Source organism: Ostrea edulis, chromosome 9 (genome assembly GCF_947568905.1).
Source record: "Ostrea edulis chromosome 9, xbOstEdul1.1, whole genome shotgun sequence".
Lineage (NCBI taxonomy): Eukaryota > Metazoa > Mollusca > Bivalvia > Ostreida > Ostreidae > Ostrea > Ostrea edulis.
Genome location: NC_079172.1, coordinates 73,876,125 through 73,894,900, shown reverse-complemented (window position 1 = coordinate 73,894,900; position 18,776 = coordinate 73,876,125). Strand labels below are relative to the sequence as shown.

At 35.3% G+C, this 18,776-nt stretch overlaps 1 protein-coding gene across 4 annotated transcripts in view; it reads right to left on the bottom strand.

Annotated features, from left to right (window-relative positions):
- Positions 1–3,290: 3,290 nt before the first annotated feature.
- LOC125659344 (prominin-1-like) overlaps positions 3,291–18,776 on the bottom strand; it is a 92,397-nt gene continuing 76,911 nt past the window's right edge. For 2 of the 4 annotated variants that reach the window (XM_048890996.2, XM_048890997.2), the window contains exons 17-28: positions 17,300–17,437; positions 16,225–16,323; positions 14,039–14,113; positions 13,209–13,262; positions 13,019–13,099; positions 12,755–12,823; positions 11,942–12,034; positions 11,519–11,652; positions 9,680–9,709; positions 6,345–6,422; positions 5,863–5,889; positions 3,291–5,653 (exon numbers count right to left, since the gene is read on the bottom strand). In XM_048890996.2, coding sequence (XP_048746953.2) covers positions 5,590–5,653; positions 5,863–5,889; positions 6,345–6,422; positions 9,680–9,709; positions 11,519–11,652; positions 11,942–12,034; positions 12,755–12,823; positions 13,019–13,099; positions 13,209–13,262; positions 14,039–14,113; positions 16,225–16,323; positions 17,300–17,437 — 942 coding nt within the window. In that variant the 3' untranslated portion in view covers positions 3,291–5,589. The remainder of the gene's footprint in view (positions 5,654–5,862; positions 5,890–6,344; positions 6,423–9,679; positions 9,710–11,518; positions 11,653–11,941; positions 12,035–12,754; positions 12,824–13,018; positions 13,100–13,208; positions 13,263–14,038; positions 14,114–16,224; positions 16,324–17,299; positions 17,438–18,776) is intronic. The other 2 variants (XM_048890998.2, XM_056150593.1) reach the window with 1 other exon arrangement.

The following is an 18,776-nucleotide window of genomic DNA, read 5'->3' as shown; positions in this document are numbered from 1 at the left end:
GAGACCCGATCTGTTAATTTGACACTGTGCAGTCTTTAATTTGACACTGTGCAGTCTTTAATTTGACACTGTGCAGTCTTTAATTTGACACTGTGCAGTCTTTAATTTGACACTGTGCAGTCTTTCTCGAGAAAAGATGACAAAGAAGTACACACCATATAATGCATAAATACATACATGTGCATAAATACATACATGTGCAATATATATCTACATGTGCATAAATACATCCATGTGCAATATATATCTACATGTGCATAAATACATACATGTGCAATATATATCTACATGTGCATAAATACATACATGTGCAATATATATCTACATGTGCATAAATACATACATGTGCAATATATATCTACATGTGCATAAATACATACATGTGCAATATATATCTACATGTGCATAAATACATACATGTGCATAAATACATACATGTGCAATATATATACACATGAACATACATACAAGATTGCATGCTCAGGGGCCCGTTTTACAAAACAACTTACGACAAAGTCGCTAGTCTTAAATTTTATTACACAGTTATTACTTTGAATGAATGAAGTAAAACTTTTCTAAGGCCTAATTTTCAAAATTTTTGTTAAAAAAAAATTGCATTTGGAGTGAATGATCTTACAATAAACTGGTAAATTCCAGTATGTAAAGTTGGTCGTAAGTTCTTTTGTAAAACGCGTCCCAGATTCCCAGTGTATTTCTTTAAAAAAACCCAAAAAAACACGTCTTAACCTTCCATAGTCAGCAATCAACAAGTGCCCGCCTAAACAAAGCAGTCAGTAGTTGCCCTGTAACCAACGCGGGATAGAACTTGTTGGATAGTGGTTGAAATAAGATATAATGGTGTGTGCTTTCAGCGAATTTTATTTCAAATTGTTTGAGGTAACAGGTAGGAATAATTTTATTTCGTTTCCTTTATATTCATGCAAGAAGAAAGCTTAAAAAAGGAAATGAAAAAACATCGAAACCGGAAAAGGTCTCCAGACAACCCCATTGTAACTTTCCCGGAGATTTCGTGTTCCTTTTCGCTCTCGTCGTGTATTATTTTTTTAGTAGTTCATATCCCCCTCAACAGTTTTTCTTCCTTGTAGAGGTGCTGTGCGAGAAATGCCGGTTTATTATCATTTCATTACCAGGTAATATATTTATAAGTTTGGGTTTACGACATAATAGAACGACGATATAACTGCACGAAGTGCCAATAAAAACACAACACAATTCATAAATTGAAAGATATATGTAATTATTTGAAGATATCAATTAATTTATATCAATAAATTAATCAAAGATCTCTTCAAATAAGAATTATTGAGCAGAGTAATTGAATTGTAGGTCTCTATTTAATTCATTATAACCCTTCCGTATTTTTTATCCTTTAATCAAGATCGTCAGCATTTATCTTGATGGGTGCAATTTTGGATTGGCTGGGTTTGATAATTTGTGCCCTCAATGGGGAGTTTACCTGTGTAACGGGAAGGGAGAAAATGCAACGGACCAGACCGGGATTCGAACCCGGGCCCCCTGAATCTCTAGTCAGGTGCTCTACCAACTGAGCTAACTGGCCACCTGTGATCGAACCCGGCCGACCGCTACACCTGTATTCAACAGCCAAGTGAGTATTATTAGGTTTTTCGTACACATTCAATAAAATTATCTTCCTCCATCTTTCAAGAGTGTCTGTCATGTCTTTAAGCCAAGAACTTACTACACCTATTCTTGGACATTTTCGAGCACGATAGAAAATACTTTCATGCGTTTCCTAAATATCATTTCTGAAAACGATCTCGAAAACAGACTATTTGGGAAAGCAACAAAAAACGGATCAGATATGCTGATAGATTAATACATGTAGTAGTTACCCTATACGCTCCCTGTCATTATGACCACGCCCATCGGGTATCTGCACATAACCAACAATATCATATGGGGTAACTACTAATTTGGCAACACCTGTCAACGTCTGAATGTCAAGATTCTTGGCAAAACTTATTTCTACCTATTGCATTATAAAGTATGATTTTACAACCTTTAGTGTTAAGCTTAAAATCTTACAGCAAGTTCACAAAAACAACGAATTCCATGATTATTCTAGCATTATTGGATGAATGAATGAATATTTATATAAAACCTTTTAATTCGCTCAGGTGTATCATATTTACCAACTTCTGCGTTTATAAAATTCAGACAAGTGTTTGATTTGCTTAGATATGATCATTACAGTTTGATATGGTAAGTTAGTTTTAGTACGTTTTGATATGATTTTTAGACGTTGACAGAGGTATTAGCGGGAACGATAACTCTGGGTAGAGATTGCTTATTTGGTACAAGCAAAAATCCTTTGTTCGAGGTGTGAAACACGTACATCTCAGCATGAGGTGTGAATGTCACGGGTCCTCGGAGACGACTTTAAAAACGGATGTAGGTGTGGCATGCTATAGAACCCTCACTGCTCAATGGCCGTATGCAGTCGTCACCGGTCTTGGTGACGTCTCCATATGGTACAGGGCTTTCAACAGTGTCGATTGAAGTCAGCATTTCGCAAATTCTATGGTCGTTATAACGATCTAGTTCGTCAATACAACCTCACATTGGGTCAAATGCTGTCTGACGTGTTTCATACCGATTGTTAAGCCGTTCTTGGCACACTGATTTTGACTGCGGATAACTCCGTTTACCTGATCAGGATATAGGGCTCACGGCGGGTGTGACCGGTCAACAGGGAATGCTTACTCCTCCTAGGCACCTGATCCCACCTCTGGTGTGTCCAGGGGTCCGTGTTTGCCCAACTATCTATTTTCTATTACTTGTAGGAGTTATGAGATTGATCACTGTTCGTCATCTTCACCTTGCATGAGTGAAAAATTCCCTCGAGAGACGTTAAACAAGATATTATCAATCAACATATCCACAACTTAATTAATGACCCCTTTAACTGAATTAATGACCCCTTTAATTGAATTAATGACCCCTTTAACTGAATTAATGACTCCTTTAATTGAATTGCTGCTCTCTTTAAAAGAATTGATGCAGAACCTTTCAATTCAACAGAACCTAGAAATTAACGGCAATAATTTTTTTTTTTTACATTGCAGTTGATAGCGATTCAACTACAACTGCCATTGAAAGTACCGAGATCAGCCGAAGTTTGCCGACTGACACTGCCAGTGAAAGTACCGAGATCAGCCGAAGTTTGCCGACTGATAGATCATACTGCCAATAATAAGAGTACCAAGACTGCAGACTAACAGCAGTGTCTGTAAATGAGGACGAGGCGAAACATCAACAGTTTTATTGCAAATAATTATTTAAGGAAGCAGATAAAAAGTTAACACATAAACAAAGGAAGATAATTCATAATGGAATAACACTGTCAATAAAATATCAGCGATCTTAAACTTTAAGTCCATAGCAAGATTAAAAGTTGTATGTACTCATGGAGAGACAGTAACCACCCCTAATCTGTTCTGATTGAGAGTGTCCAAGTTTGACATTGTGTGTAAACCCATAACGTGAAAGATACACGTATCAATAATAGCACATCAATAACTGCACGTAGTACATAATCACTCATCTTGACAGTATTTACAAAAGTCAATAAAACAAATGGGTAAAAAAATAATGTTGCATAAGAGTAATACAAAAATAATTCATGGAATGTTTAATAACAGGACGGATAGGTTATTAAAACTCATAAAAAGACAGAAAATGATACTATACTTATCAAACACATAAAACTCAAACCAATGTAAGCAGACCAATAAAGTCTGTGTGATGAGCAGGAAAACTATTCTACCTATATATAATGCTGTCCAGGCGGCCTCAGCCTTGTTGTCCTACAGACTTCATGAGCAGTCTCACTCTTTGCTCCCTGATTTAACAGGACTGCGTTCAAGATCGTAGCGGCTAGCTGATTTGTGCCATTTTACACTTTTTTTTTTTTATATTTCGAGGGAAAAGGACAACCAAATGATATTTAGCGACTTCACATCCCGAAATAACGACAGAGTGATAATACTTACATACTTTTTGTCTCAAAATAACGAAAAGACGCCAAATTGTAACCCAGCCACCATACCTAGCCCCTAGGCTTGCCACTACACTCTTGAACGCAGCCCAGACGAGTTGAACAGCACGACTTTAACATAAATAAGATGTTGCCTTTGATACACATAGCCATTCCTATAGGTAACATTGAAAAAGCTACCTCTTGATCACTTCAGAAGTTAGATATTCAATAAGTGGGTAAGAGGCTAATGCCAAGGTCACAAGGTCATTAAATTTGGCACTGTTAGAAAGGCCATGTCACATGTACTACTTCTCTACATGATAATACGCCTCTAAATTGTAGATTGTTTTGCTATGTTGTATGAACTGACATATAAAACACTACATCCCCCCAACTTTGCGATTCCGAGGGCATTTCAAGCTAAGGAGTCTTGTGACGTACGTACCATGTGACTAACAGTTAATATATATACATATTGCTCTCCTTTAAACAACACATGCAATGTAATACATAGATCTATATACCGAGACCTTAGGAATATTAAAATGGCAGAACACTGCAGTCTGCACCCCAGTTTTTAACCTTTGGGTTAATGTAAGTTGATATTCTCTTTATCCTCAAACATCAATCATGACTAAATTACAAGCATTTAAACAAAATAAACACCATCAAAAATCAAATTTAGAAGTGACAACTACCTCTACAAACAATGCATTCTATTTAAATTTGTTTTCGGATTCAAAGTTATTTGATTAGAATGTTTGACAAGAAAACAACACCCGCCACAGTGCCAAAGCATTTGACAATCAATATATGTTTGTAAACCCCCCCCCCCCCCCCCCCCAGCACACTGCCCAATATCTATTCCACAAGTACCGTTGAAAAGGTCTTGTAACAAAGATTACAAGTCCAAAACAACTAGTGTTCAAAAGTAATGAATAGTGTACACGTTTTTGATAAGTGAGTCAAAGGTCATTGTCAGGGTCACAAGGTCATCAAACATACATGTAGTACTTCTGTAATGATCTGTCACAGGTACAAGTCAGGGTCCACTCACTAATACATGTAATGATCTGTCACAGGTACAAGTCAGGGTCCACTCACTAATACATGTAATGATCTGTCACAGGTACAAGTCAGGGTCCACTCACTAATACATGTAATGATCTGTCACAGGTACAAGTCAGGGTCCACTCACTAATACATGTAATGATCTGTCACAGGTACAAGTCAGGGTCCACTCACTAATACATGTAATGATCTGTCACAGGTACAAGTCAGGGTCCACTCACTAATACATGTAGTTCACAAGCTGAAGGCAATGTTCCAGTTGTTTCCTAACACAGACAGGTTAAAAAATATTGGCCCCAAAAGTTTTAACCCTGGGAACATTATCAATAAAACATAACAAAGCTGCTTTCACAAGAATCAGAAATGGCAATATACAACTGTACAACTAAATAATTTTCTGTGGAAAATAAATACATTGACTGTATATAGAAGTTTTTCACTAAGTGACGTTGAGTTCTAGTTTCGTTCCCAGCCATGGGGAGGGTCACAAGGAGCGTTTACCAGTCTGAGGAGGTATAGGGGGGTGGCTTAGAAGACGAGTCATGGTGGCCAACTTTGTTCCTGAAATATAATAAACACGTCACAAGACTACAAAATTACGACCACGATTCCTTCAGATGATAAACCCTTCAGATGATATCAATTTGAAACTGATCAATGCTGAAGCAAAACATCTGTTTGATGTTGTCAAAGACTAATTGAAGATTATTTTATTGCAGATTAATCAAAATTAGCAATACAATTTATTGTAAACAAAGAAATATACTTACGATCCAAAAATTGATTTAGAACCTGCCCTGTAATGGAAAATACAAATCAATATTAATAAGTGACAAATTGTAATGACAAAACTACTATTGAAAATCATACAGTAAAAAAACCGAACAGTGGTGTCCACAATTAATTAAGGACTCCTTTCTCAATCATGTCAAAGTGTGACAATACACAGCTGATACAGTTATAGCTGCTGGAGTAGAATAGAAAAAGAAAAAAAACACACCACAAAACCATGAGATGACGCTTCTGTAGAATTTCTGAAACCAAGGACATTTTTTATCATTATCTCTTTAATGACAGTTATTTGCATGAGTGATTGTAAGTTTCAGTACAAAGTAAACACATGACGAACAAATAAACATCAAATCAACATCGTTCCTTTAAATTCAAGTTCTGCGGGAAGACAAGTCACACATGTTAATTTGTTACGGTTGAACATTTGCTTTGCACACATCACTTGTATACAACCACAAACCAGTCATCATCATCATCATCAAAGTCAGGTTCTGGGTGCACTTTGTGGTGCTTAACAAACTTCTCTTTCAGGTTAAGGCTACAAAAATTTAATAAGTTTTATTTCTAACATGGTAAAAGGACTATAGATTTAATAATGGCCTTCTCCAGCCCTAAAATTTGAGCATCTTTCAATCCATGTGAAATCACTAATTTCCATTCAGAGATAGTCAGAAACAACATATGAGAAGTCACATGTCTTCAATATTGATTTTTAATTTTGGAATATGGCGTAACAAATTTTGTTAATTTTTAACGTTAATTTCTGAGGCAGTTTTATGTCCAGAACTCAAGGGAGCTGTGTGTGAACCTAACCTATAGCTCCATGTATTTGTAATGTATATGAAGTTTACAGATCTCAATTTGTTTGTGGTTCACACATAGCACCCACGCTTTTCCAAATCAATCAAAGAAATAACAAGAGGCCCATGGGCCACATCGCTCACCTGAGTCACCATGTCCCTTATTTAAAGATATTCCCAATATATTTACAAGTTAAACTTTGATTCCCTATTATGGCCCCATCTTAACCCCGGGGCCATGATTTTAACAAACTTCAATCTGCACTACGTCAGAAAGCTGACCCAGAGGTTCTCGAGAAGATTTTTAAATAATCCCATCCTAGTTTTGCATTTTTGTGATTTTCTCCCCTTTAAAGGGGGAATGGCCCTTCATTTGAACAAACTTGAATCCCCTACACCCAAGGATGATTTGTACCAAGTTTTATTGATATTGGCCTGTTGGTTCTGGAGATTTTTAAAATTTATCAATGTGTTTTCTCTATTATCTCCCTTTGAAGAAGAGCGTTGCCCCTCATTTGAACAAACTTGAAACCCCAATAACCATGGATGATTTATGCCAAGTTTGGTTGAAATTGGCCAAGAGGTTTTAAAGAAGATGAAAATGTTAACGTTTATGATGCCAACGACAGTCAACGGGAAATTTCGATCAGAAAAGCACACTTGGGCCTTCGACTCAGGTGAGCTAAAAACCAAAGCCATAGAAAAACTCCCAATTTTCGGTCAGTTGACAGAAAATGGTGGAAAATCTGTTTGTGACACTGTACATATTCTTTGCTTAATTATAAATTTCCTTTTCAAACCCAGTCACAACAATAACAAGCATGCAAGAACTTCACAACATCAAATTTGTGGATTTTTTCAAATACTATTTATATTTTTTTTTTTGGTCTATACTGATAAAAATAGAGAAAATCCCCATACAGAAAGCTGAGGTATTTGAGCACTATGTTACTGCTAGGAAACAGTATTTGACCAGACAATGGGGAAGGAGAGCAGGCCGTTTTACAGTGTCAGTCAAACCTGTGTCGTCTCCGTTTGGCATTGGTCAAGAATTGCTTTAAATATTGTTGTCGTTTGAGGTATGTGGTTATTGTGCTAGAAATAAGAAACGAGTCGAGAGAAAAATCAATCACTGAGTGTCCAGCTGATTTTTACCCAACATCACATTTTTGATCATGACAGAAGTGAGGCCATTCAGAATATCTAAATGTATATTCCTGTTAATAATTTGTATATATAATGAAATTTGTGGGTTAAATGTTTTTAATATGACAAAATACATGCAGTCCTATGTTCTTAATCCTATTCTATGAAGGAAGAAATTACAAAAAAACATTTTTGGTAATTAATAAAAACTTGAAAAAATATAACAATGAAATGTTTTTTTTTAAAGAATATGACCAACCCTAATAAACCTGGCACATACTGGTCATCCATAACTGTAAAAACTGTAAACAGAGAGACTGAATGTCTTATAATGTTTATAAACAGAGAGACTCAGAATGCCTTACAATGTTCTTACAAGACATGGTGTTTGTTAGGCCTACAGAGTGTATAGCGATGACAGCTACATGTAATAGATCTACTGCTATTTAGTTTACAATGTGTTTGTACAAAAACCATGACTACTATATCAAACCATATATCTTAGTGAATACCAAGAATAAAATAAAGCACAAGTTAATATAAAGTTTGTGCTAATCTTGTTGTCAAAGGCCAAGAATTAGTACTCCATAGTCTGTTTGGTTACTTTATAAAGCTTCATTTTGTTGTGGTGTGTATTGTTTGGTACCTAGAGAAGTTTGTTCTTCTAGCCTGAGTTTTCTGTAGTGTGTTTTGTTTGGTACCTAGAGAAGTTTGTTCTTCTAGCTTGAGTTTGTTGTAGTGTGTTTTGTTTGGTACCTAGAGAAGTTTGTTCTTCTAGCTTGAGTTTGTTGTAGTGTGTTTTGTTTGGTACCTAGAGAAGTTTGTTCTTCTAGCCTGAGTTTTCTGTAGTGTGTTTTGTTTGGTACCTAGAGAAGTTTGTTCTTCTAGCTTGAGTTTGTTGTAGTGTGTTTTGTTTGGTACCTAGAGAAGTTTGTTCTTCTAGCCTGAGTTTTCTGTAGTGTGTTTTGTTTGGTACCTAGAGAAGTTTGAACTTCTAGCTTGAGTTTTCTGTAGTGTGTTTTATTTGGTACCTAGTGAAGTTTGTTCTTCAAGTTTGAGTTTGTTGTAGTGTGTTTTGTTTGGTACCTAGAGAAGTTTGCTCTTCTAGCCTGAGTTTGTTGTAGTGTGTTTTGTTTGGTACCTAGAGAAGTTTGTTCTTCTAGTTTGAGTTTTCTGTAGTGTGTTTTGTTTGGTACCTAGAGAAGTTTGTTCTTCTAACCTGAGTTTGTTGTAGTGTGTTTTGTTTGGTACCTAGAGAAGTTTTGTTCTTCTTGTTTGAATTTTCTGTAGTGTGTTTTGTTTGGTACCTAGTGAAGTTTGTTATTCTAGTTTGAGTTTGTTGTAGTGTTTCATTGGGTACCTAATGAAGTTTGTTCTTCTAGCTTGAGTTTGTTGTAGAGTGTTTTGTTTGGTACCTAGTGAAGTTTGTTCTTCTAGCTTGAGTTTGCTGTAGTGTGTTTTGTTTCGTGAGAGCCAGGGAACCGTAACCATTTTAATTACCGCACCCTGGAGGAGCAGCCTTAATTAAACAGAACATTCACCTCTTTTAAATATGTTATCATACAATTATAGTGTAGTCTATGTTAGCCTACAGGCTGTAATATCTAGTAATCATTTAACAGATACTAAAATGCTTCAGAGAACAAAATACATGCAATAAGAAATATATATACTTCTTTCAACACTTCACATCTATAGAAGTATAATATCCGACACCTAAGCCTTGCACAGAATTAATGTTTTAAACAAAATATTGTTTTTTGATTTGGGAAAGAGAATGTCAGTGAAAAGGACAGGTAAATCTGGAGATATATAAATGTATATGTAAAAGGAATGCTGGATGTCATACCTGCTAACTTCTGGAAGCTGGAGTGCGTCCCTAAAACAAAGAAGTATAGACTGTAAAGCTTGGTGCTCTAGCTAATGTTTACAGTGACAAACAATGATTTAACACAGTGACACTGCATTCAGTTTTAATAAAGCATTTGCATGTAAGCACTTCTGCATATCATAAAAAGTATGATAAAGGTATTTAACCCAAACTACATTCGATGGAATATCCATATAATGGAAATCAGAAGCTCTTACAGGTTAATACATAATTATCAAATTGTGATACAGTGCGAGTACTACTTATTTAAGTGAGTTTAAAACTTGGCATATAATCATAAATGTGTGTCTTTGTGGAAGTTGATAATGGATAACTAGAGATTCTTTTATATAATTCAAATCAGTCTGTATTTTCCAAAATACACGGTTTATATTTTGGCGTAAAGTCTCTGCAGAGACCCCACCCCATTATAATCCTCACCTAGGGTGCCAGGGGCCCCCTGGATCAGATGTATTTAGATATATTATATAATATATGTATGTGTTATACGATAAAATCACTGGCATGATATAGCAAAAACAGGAGGGTGTTGTAGCTAATCTACTCTTAATTAAAATTCATGATTATATATTTCTACATCATCTTAAACATGATTTTACAAGATTTCAGTTTTAAAGTCTATTTTGAAATGCAAGTGACAATGGAGGCCAAATGGGGCCCCTTATCATGCCCTGTCCTTTACTATCATTAATGAGAGAGAAAAACCCAATAATTATTGTCTATGATGAAGAACTTCAAATCAATACCAATGTTTCATGATGCATCCATTCATTATTCAAATAAAAATATAATTTCTTTTTGTTAACAAATGTCTCCCCAGCTCCCAAGTTGAAAGTGCTCCAAATTACACCCTCCTCCCCTTAATATACAGCATGGTATGGAGGTGAAAGGATGAACAGGAACATAGACATTATGAACAACACTTTGTGCATTGAGGAAAAAGATCGATGGAGAAAGATTCAATGTCGATGTTATAAAGTCACTGTTGTATGTGATACAAAAATAATGACTGCTATACTGAAGTACCAGTAGGAAGTGAACATACCCTTGTACATGAAAATAAGCTATAATACAGTCCTCTTTGATCCACTGTAAATTGTAGGAAAATATTAGATCCCTGGGTCAGAACAATGTGATCATCATTAAACGATATTGTAAAAAGTTTCAAATCTATCTAGAAAGCCATAAAAGAGAAGTGTTCACAAGCGATTTTACATCCTCCACCTCTCTTAGATCCACTATAACTTTAAGGATAGCAATTGGAACCTCCTGTCCTGACAATATGCACATCTGCATATGACAATGAAGCATTGTACAAAGTTTCAAATCCATCAGACAAGCCATATAGGAGAAGTGTTTACAAATTATTTTACATCCTCCACCCCTCTTTGATCTACTGTAACTTTAGGAAAATAATTGGATCCTCACATCCCAACAATATGCACATTTTCAAATGGCAATGAGACATTGTACAAAGTTTTAAGTCTATGCGATAAGGCATACAGAAGAAGAGTTCACAAGATTTTGTGACAGACAGATGGAGAGACTGACAGAAAGTACAAAAACAATGTCTCCTCCTGGAAGAAGGTAGACATAATTTTGTGGCATCAGGGATCGAAAACCTGAACACTCTGACACTGAATCAAGACAAGGGGGCTTACTTTCCTTTAATTTCTCTCTTTTTTTTTTTAGTATAAACAAAAACAAACATTTTTGAAAAAAAGTTGCAATGCCATATCAAAGATGGGTCTAACTACTTGAGCAAAAGATATGGACTAAAAATTTGTGTTTACTTACTTATCAAAGTCATAGCTATCACCATCAATGTCTAGCTCGTTCATTCGTCGGTAATGTTTGGCCAGCTTTGTAGCAAAGATGATACTGGGGAGGAAGAAGAAAATGCACCATCCCAGCGCAAACCAGAATCCATTCTGCAAACAAAAACATCGGTTAAAGTCCAAGAAGCAAAGAAAGGGTCACATTTAGTCTTAAAAGTAAACCAACGGTCACATTTAAATCTGAGAAGTAAAGATAGGGTCACATTAAGTCTTAAAAGTAAACCAAAGGTCACATTTAAATCTGAGAAGTAAAGATAGGGTCACATTTAGTCTTAAAAGTAAACCAAAGGTCACATTTAAATCTGAGAAGTAAAGATAGGGTCACATTTAGTCTTAAAAGTAAACCAAAGGTCACATGTACACACCCACCAGCACTACTTACCAGAGTATCTATGGTGTAATTACACAATGAGGTGACAAACAGGGAGTTATACAAGTTCCAGATTGGGGTGCACTTTCCAATCTCATAATCCAGCTACAGAAGAGAAAATAAAGATAAAATGAATTAGATGTGACAATGCAATCTGTATGAAATAATTCTAAACTTTTTGATGACCTGTTCGGTCATGAGTATCCAATCATTAGAATTCGTGGATCGCTACATCTGTATTAAATAATTCTAAACTTTTTGATGACCTGTTCGGTCATGAGTATCCAATCATTAGAATTCGTGGATCCCTACATCTGTATGAAATAATTCTAAACTTTTTGATGACCTGTTCGGTCATGAGTATCCAATCATTAGAATTCGTGGATCCCTACATCTGTATGAAATAATTCTAAACTTTTTGATGACCTGTTGGGTCATGAGTATCCAATCATTAGAATTCGTGGATCCCTACATCTGTATGAAATAATTCTAAACTTTTTGATGACCTGTTGGGTCATGAGTATCCAATCATTAGAATTCGTGGATCCCTACATCTGTATGAAATAATTCTAAACTTTTTGATGACCTGTTGGGTCATGAGTATCCAATCATTAGAATTCGTGGATCCCTACATCTGTATGAAATAATTCTAAACTTTTTGATGACCTGTTGGGTCATGAGTATCCAATCATTAGAATTCGTGGATCCCTACATCTGTATGAAATAATTCTAAACTTTTTGATGACCTGTTCGGTCATGAGTATCCAATCATTAGAATTCGTGGATCCCTACATCTGTTTCATGTTTTTTGCTTATAACACTTACTGCATTTAGGGCATCATCTACAAATGAATTCACAACTCCTAGAACCCTGGAGGCAAAATTCTTGGCTTCCTGTATAAAATAGATAGTATTTAAAAACATTAAATATTACGACATATACTGTGGCATCAAAGTCACAAAACAAAAGTGCTTTAACAATATATATTTCAATTTTGATGTAAACAGTCGAGGATTTTATTTCAAATCTTTTAGAAATTGATTCATGAAACTTTAGTGACAGTAGTCCCCTGTATTTCTTTTCCTTACAGCTTTGACGACATCAGAGCCATTGGTCTGCACAAACATTTCTGAGATGTTAAAGTTGTTTATACAGTTATCAACATCAGTCTACAAATAAAAAGATGTTTTGAAACATATTCACCCAAAACTCTGATAATGCAGATGGAATTCAAAATTAAAATATCAAAAAAGAAAAAAATGTTTCCTTTCAACTTACATCTGTTCCATTGACTGTTGATTCCAAGGAGTTTACATCAGTCTGAAGCTGGGACTAAAAAAAGGGGAAGCAGTTTATCATATTACATCCATCTAATAAGACATAACCATACAATTATTATAAAGAGGGACAACTCTTACACTGATTTGTGATTTATGTTTTAATTTCTTATGGCCAGTAAAAAAAAAATCAAGAGAGCTTGAGTTTCTTTCTTTTTGCCATGCCGACTTGAAAAAAAAAGAGGGGCAACTTTTACATAGATAAATTACCATAAAAAGGGCAACTTACTATAAAGAGGGACAACTCTTACATTGATAATAAAGAGGGACAACTCTTACATTGATAATAAAGAGGGACAACTCTTACTTTGATAAATGAAGGACAACTTTTATACATGCAAATTTCTATCAAGAGGGACAACTTTTACAATTGTAAATTACTATCAAGAGAGACAACTTTTATACAGGCAAATTACTATCAATAGGAACAATTTTTAAAATGGCCAATTTCTATCAAGAGAAACAACCTTTACAATGGTAAATTACTATAAAGAGGGACAGCTTTTACAATGGTAAATTTACAACTATCCGGATAAATTACTCTTACACTGATGAATTACTATAGTTACATTATAAGTACAGTCATCATGTTTATACACTTTTAAACTCAACAGGAAAAGTATGCTTATAAAGTTTACTCTTATACTTTAGAATGAACATTTAAAAAAATAAAAGAATATTATTTAGAGAAAATTTTACTTTGATTTGAGAGTGTGTAACATAATTGTAGCTGAAAATACTGTAAAATGACTAATCTGAAAATGGTTTTACCATTGCAGCAGTCAAACTAGCCAGCTCATTACTGTCTATAGCCCTGGTTCTAGTGGCCAAATTCTGTAGATCTCCCTGTAAAAACAAACAAGCTAATGAACTGCTGAAAACTGACAGATTTGAAATATGACAACTTTGAAACAAGATGTACTTGAGAAACAATGATGCCCCTGTATAGAAGCAAAGTAATTCTGGTACCTAAAGAAAGGTCTTATCACAAGGGATACATCACTTACCATTCAAAAGTTATGGCCAAGGTTAAAGTTTTTCAAAAGTAGATCAAACAATTGTCACGAGGTCAAAATTTTTACTACCTACATCACTCACCTTGGCTCATATTTAAAGATTTTCCCTATATATTCGCATGTAAAACTTTGATCCCTATTGTGACCCTAAACTACTCCCGGGGGCTATGATTTTTTCAAAATTGAATCTGGACTAGGTCAGGATGCTTTCATGTGAATGTAAATTTTCTGGCCAAGTGATTTTTCAGAAGATTTTTAATGATTTGTATGTAAAAACTGATCCCCTATCGTCGCCTCATCTTACACCCGGGAGCCATGATTTTAACAAACTTGAATCTGCACTAAGTCAGCAAGCTTTCATGTAAATTTCAACTTTCCTGGCCCAGTAGTTTTTGAGAAGAAGATTTTTCCTATATATTTGTATGTAAAACTTTAATCCCCCTTGTGGCCCCATCCCACCCCCGAGGGCCATGATTTCTACAAACTTAAATCTGCAATATGTCAGAAAGCTTTCATGTAAATATCAGCTTTTCTGGCTCAGTGGTTCTTGAGAAGATTTTTCCTATATATTTGTATGCAAAACTTTGATCCCCTATTGTGGCCCCATCATAACCCCGGAGGCCATGATTTGAACAAACTTGAATCTGCAATATATCAGGAAGCTTTCATGTAAATTTCAGCTCTTCTGGCCCAGTGGTTCTTGAGAAGAAGATTTTTTAATGACTCCACCCTATTTTTGTGATTATCTCCCCTTTGAGAGGGACATGGCCCTTCATTTGAACAAACTTAAAAGCCCTTCACCCAAGGATGCTTTTGGCAAAGTTTGGTTGAAATTGGCTCTGGTTCTGGAGAAGAAGTTGAAAATGTAAAAAGTTTACAGACAGACGGACACACAGACGAGGGACAACACGATCAGCTCAGGTGAGCTAAAAAAGGAATACACAAATGAAACTTTTGACACAAAAAGAAAGGTCTTGTCACAAAGTTACACATAAGAAATATGAAAGCCCTATTACAATCCATTCAAAAGTTACGATCAAGGTTTAAGTTTTTGTGGGCAAACCAAAAATTAAATGGCCTTGAATCTCCGAATAAGGGGGCATAAAAATATATTACACTCATCCTTTTCTATATCAAAATCTAAAGCACCTGACTGAGATTCAATCAATTTGAAATATACAGTAATTATTCTCATATTCCAAGAAAATGTGACATACTGCAAATGAAAAATTGAAACATGGACCCTACTGCTCTCAATAAAAGGGTAAAAAAAGTTCACTTTACTGCAATCTCTGATCAACTGTCTAACAACGATTTGGTACATATCTCAATAGCTGATGAACAGAGTGATAATAATTTAATATCAGCCTGTGTAGCTGATGAACAGAGAGATAATAATTTAATATCAGCCTGTGTAGCTGATGAACAGTGATAATAATTTAATATCAGCCTGTGTAGCTGATGAACAGTGATAATAATTTAATATCAGCCTGTGTAGCTGATGAACAGTGATAATAATTTAATATCAGCCTGTGTAGCTGATGAACAGAGAGATAATAATTTAATATCAGCCTGTGTAGCTGATGAACAGTGATAATAATTTAATATCAGCCTGTGTAGCTGATGAACAGTGATAATAATTTAATATCAGCCTGTGTAGCTGATGAACAGTGATAATAATTTAATATCAGCCTGTGTAGCTGATGAACAGAGTGATAATAATTTAATATCAGCCTGTGTAGCTGATGAACAGAGTGATAATAATTTAATATCAGCCTGTGTAGCTGATGAACAGAGTGATAATAATTTAATATCAGCCTGTGTAGCTGATGAACAGAGTGATAATAATTTAATATCAGCCTGTGTAGCTGATAAACAGAGTGATAATAATTTAATATCAGCCTGTGTAGCTGATAAAATGACTGATAATTTGGTACACACCTGAGTACCTGCATTACAGGCGGGGTTACAACTAGCAGCAAAGGTGTCCAACTCGTCCGCTAAGGCTGACAAATTCTTTCCTGAGGCTGATTTGCTTAACTATAACAATAGCATAGAGATTAGCAATACACAAGTACAACAATAAAATGAAGAAAAATTCATATATGCACCCAGGGGCGCATGAGCCGAGTTGCATGGGGTCTTCCTAACCTGCTATCCAACAATATAACCAAGTTTCATTTGATTCAGTTTTAAACTTTTTGAGTTACTGTCCAGAAACCATATTTGTCCGAAGTTTTCAATCTATTTTCAGTCACTGTGACCTTGACCTTTGACCTTTTTCTCCAAAATCAATAGGGGCCTTGCTTTGCTGGTATCCAACAATATTTCAAAGTTTCATTTGATTTATAATAAATTATAATTTTTGAGTTATCCTCCAGAAACCAATTTTTTTTTTGAATTTTAAATCTATTTTCGGTCAATGTGACCTTGACCTTTGATCTCCAAAATTAGAAGTGGTCTTCCTTACCTGGTACATAACAATATCTTTAAGTATCATTTGATTCGGAATTAAACTTTCTGAGTTATCATCCGGAAACCAAATTTTTCTGAAATTTTCATTTTATTTTCAGTCACTGTGACCTTGACCTTTGACCTCCAAAATTAAAAGGGGTCTTCCTTACCTGCTACCCAACAATATATCAAAGTTTCATTTGATTAGATTGTAAACTTTTCGAGTTATCATCCGGAAACCAATTGTTGACGCCCAACCGCCCTCCCAGCCTGCCTGCATCACCAAACCAATAGCCGAGTTCAACTTCGTTGCAACTCGGCTAAAAACATTATTTCAATACAATCTATATATCAAAATTACAGTTAACTACAACATGGAGATTAGTGGTAATGACCAATTTTCCAGTACAAGATCTTTGTGTAGGGTATTCCCATCACAATCTGGGCATTTGGAGAAATAACACACACCGATTTATTGATCATCAATCATCCCTTTTCATTACTTGTAAGTCACTATTTAAATGATCTTCATATTTATTGTTATAAGAGACTGACGCCTTACCTCCTCACGGAACTTGGTGAAGTTGACGTTGATGGCACTCTTCAGGTCGTTCAGCTGACTCATGAGGTCGGGGCTGAGGATCTTTACTGTACCAAGGTCAATGTTAATCTTGTCCACCTCCGCCTCAATATCCAAATCCTGACAATCAAAGACTGGGTTAAATCACGACTCACAGAGACAATGCTGATACTCCGTCATACAGCATATAGCACAATCATACAGCATATAGCACAATCATACAGCATATAGCACAATCATACCGCATATAGCACAATCATACAGCATATAGCACAATCATACAGCATGTAGCACAATCATACCGCATATAGCACAATCATACAGCATAAAGCTCAATCATACAGCATATAGCACAATCATACAGCATAAAGCTCAATCATACAGTATATAACTCAATCATACAGTATAAAGCACAATCATACAGCATATAGCACAATCATACAGCATATAGCACAATCATACAGCATGTAGCACAATCATACAGTATATAACTCAATCATACAGCATATAGCACAATCATACAGCATATAGCCTAATAATACAGCATATATCACAATCATACAGCATATAGCACAATCATACAGTATAAAGCACAATCATACAGCATGTAGCACAATCATACAGCATAAAACTCAATCATACAGCATGTAGCACAATCATACAGTATAAAGCACAATCATACAGCATGTAGCCTAATCATACAGTATATAACTCAATCATACAGTATATAACTCAATCATACAGTATATAGCACAATCATACATCATATAGCACAATCATACAGCATGCAGCTTAATCATATAGCACAATCATACAGCATATAGCTCAATCATACAGCATATAGCAAAATCATACAGCATGTAGCACAATCATAAAGCATATAGCACAATCATACAGTATACAGCACAATCATACAGCATAAAGCACAATCATACAGCATGTAGCACAATCATACAGCATAAAGCTCAATCATACAGCATAAAGCTCAATCATACAGCATATAGCACAATCATACAGTATAAAGCACAATCATACAGCACATAGCACAATCATACAGCATATAGCACAATCATACAGCATATAGCACAATCATACAGCATAAAGCTTAATCATACATCACATAGCACAATCATACATCATATAGCACAATCATACAGCATGTAGCCTAATCATACAGCATATAACACAATCATACAGCATGTAGCACAATCATACAGCATAAAGCTCAATCATAAAGCATATAGCACAATCATACCACATATAGTACAATCATACAGCATGTAGCACAATCATACAGCATATAGCTCAATTTTTTTCAGTGTGCTCAGCAAATCTAATTGTGGGTTACAAGTAAAATTGATCATTTAAAACATGATTAATTGTAACATACAGTAAAAGCATTCTTAAAATGAACCAATGCTTATTGCGAAGTGATATTCATTCCCCTATGAGAGGAAAA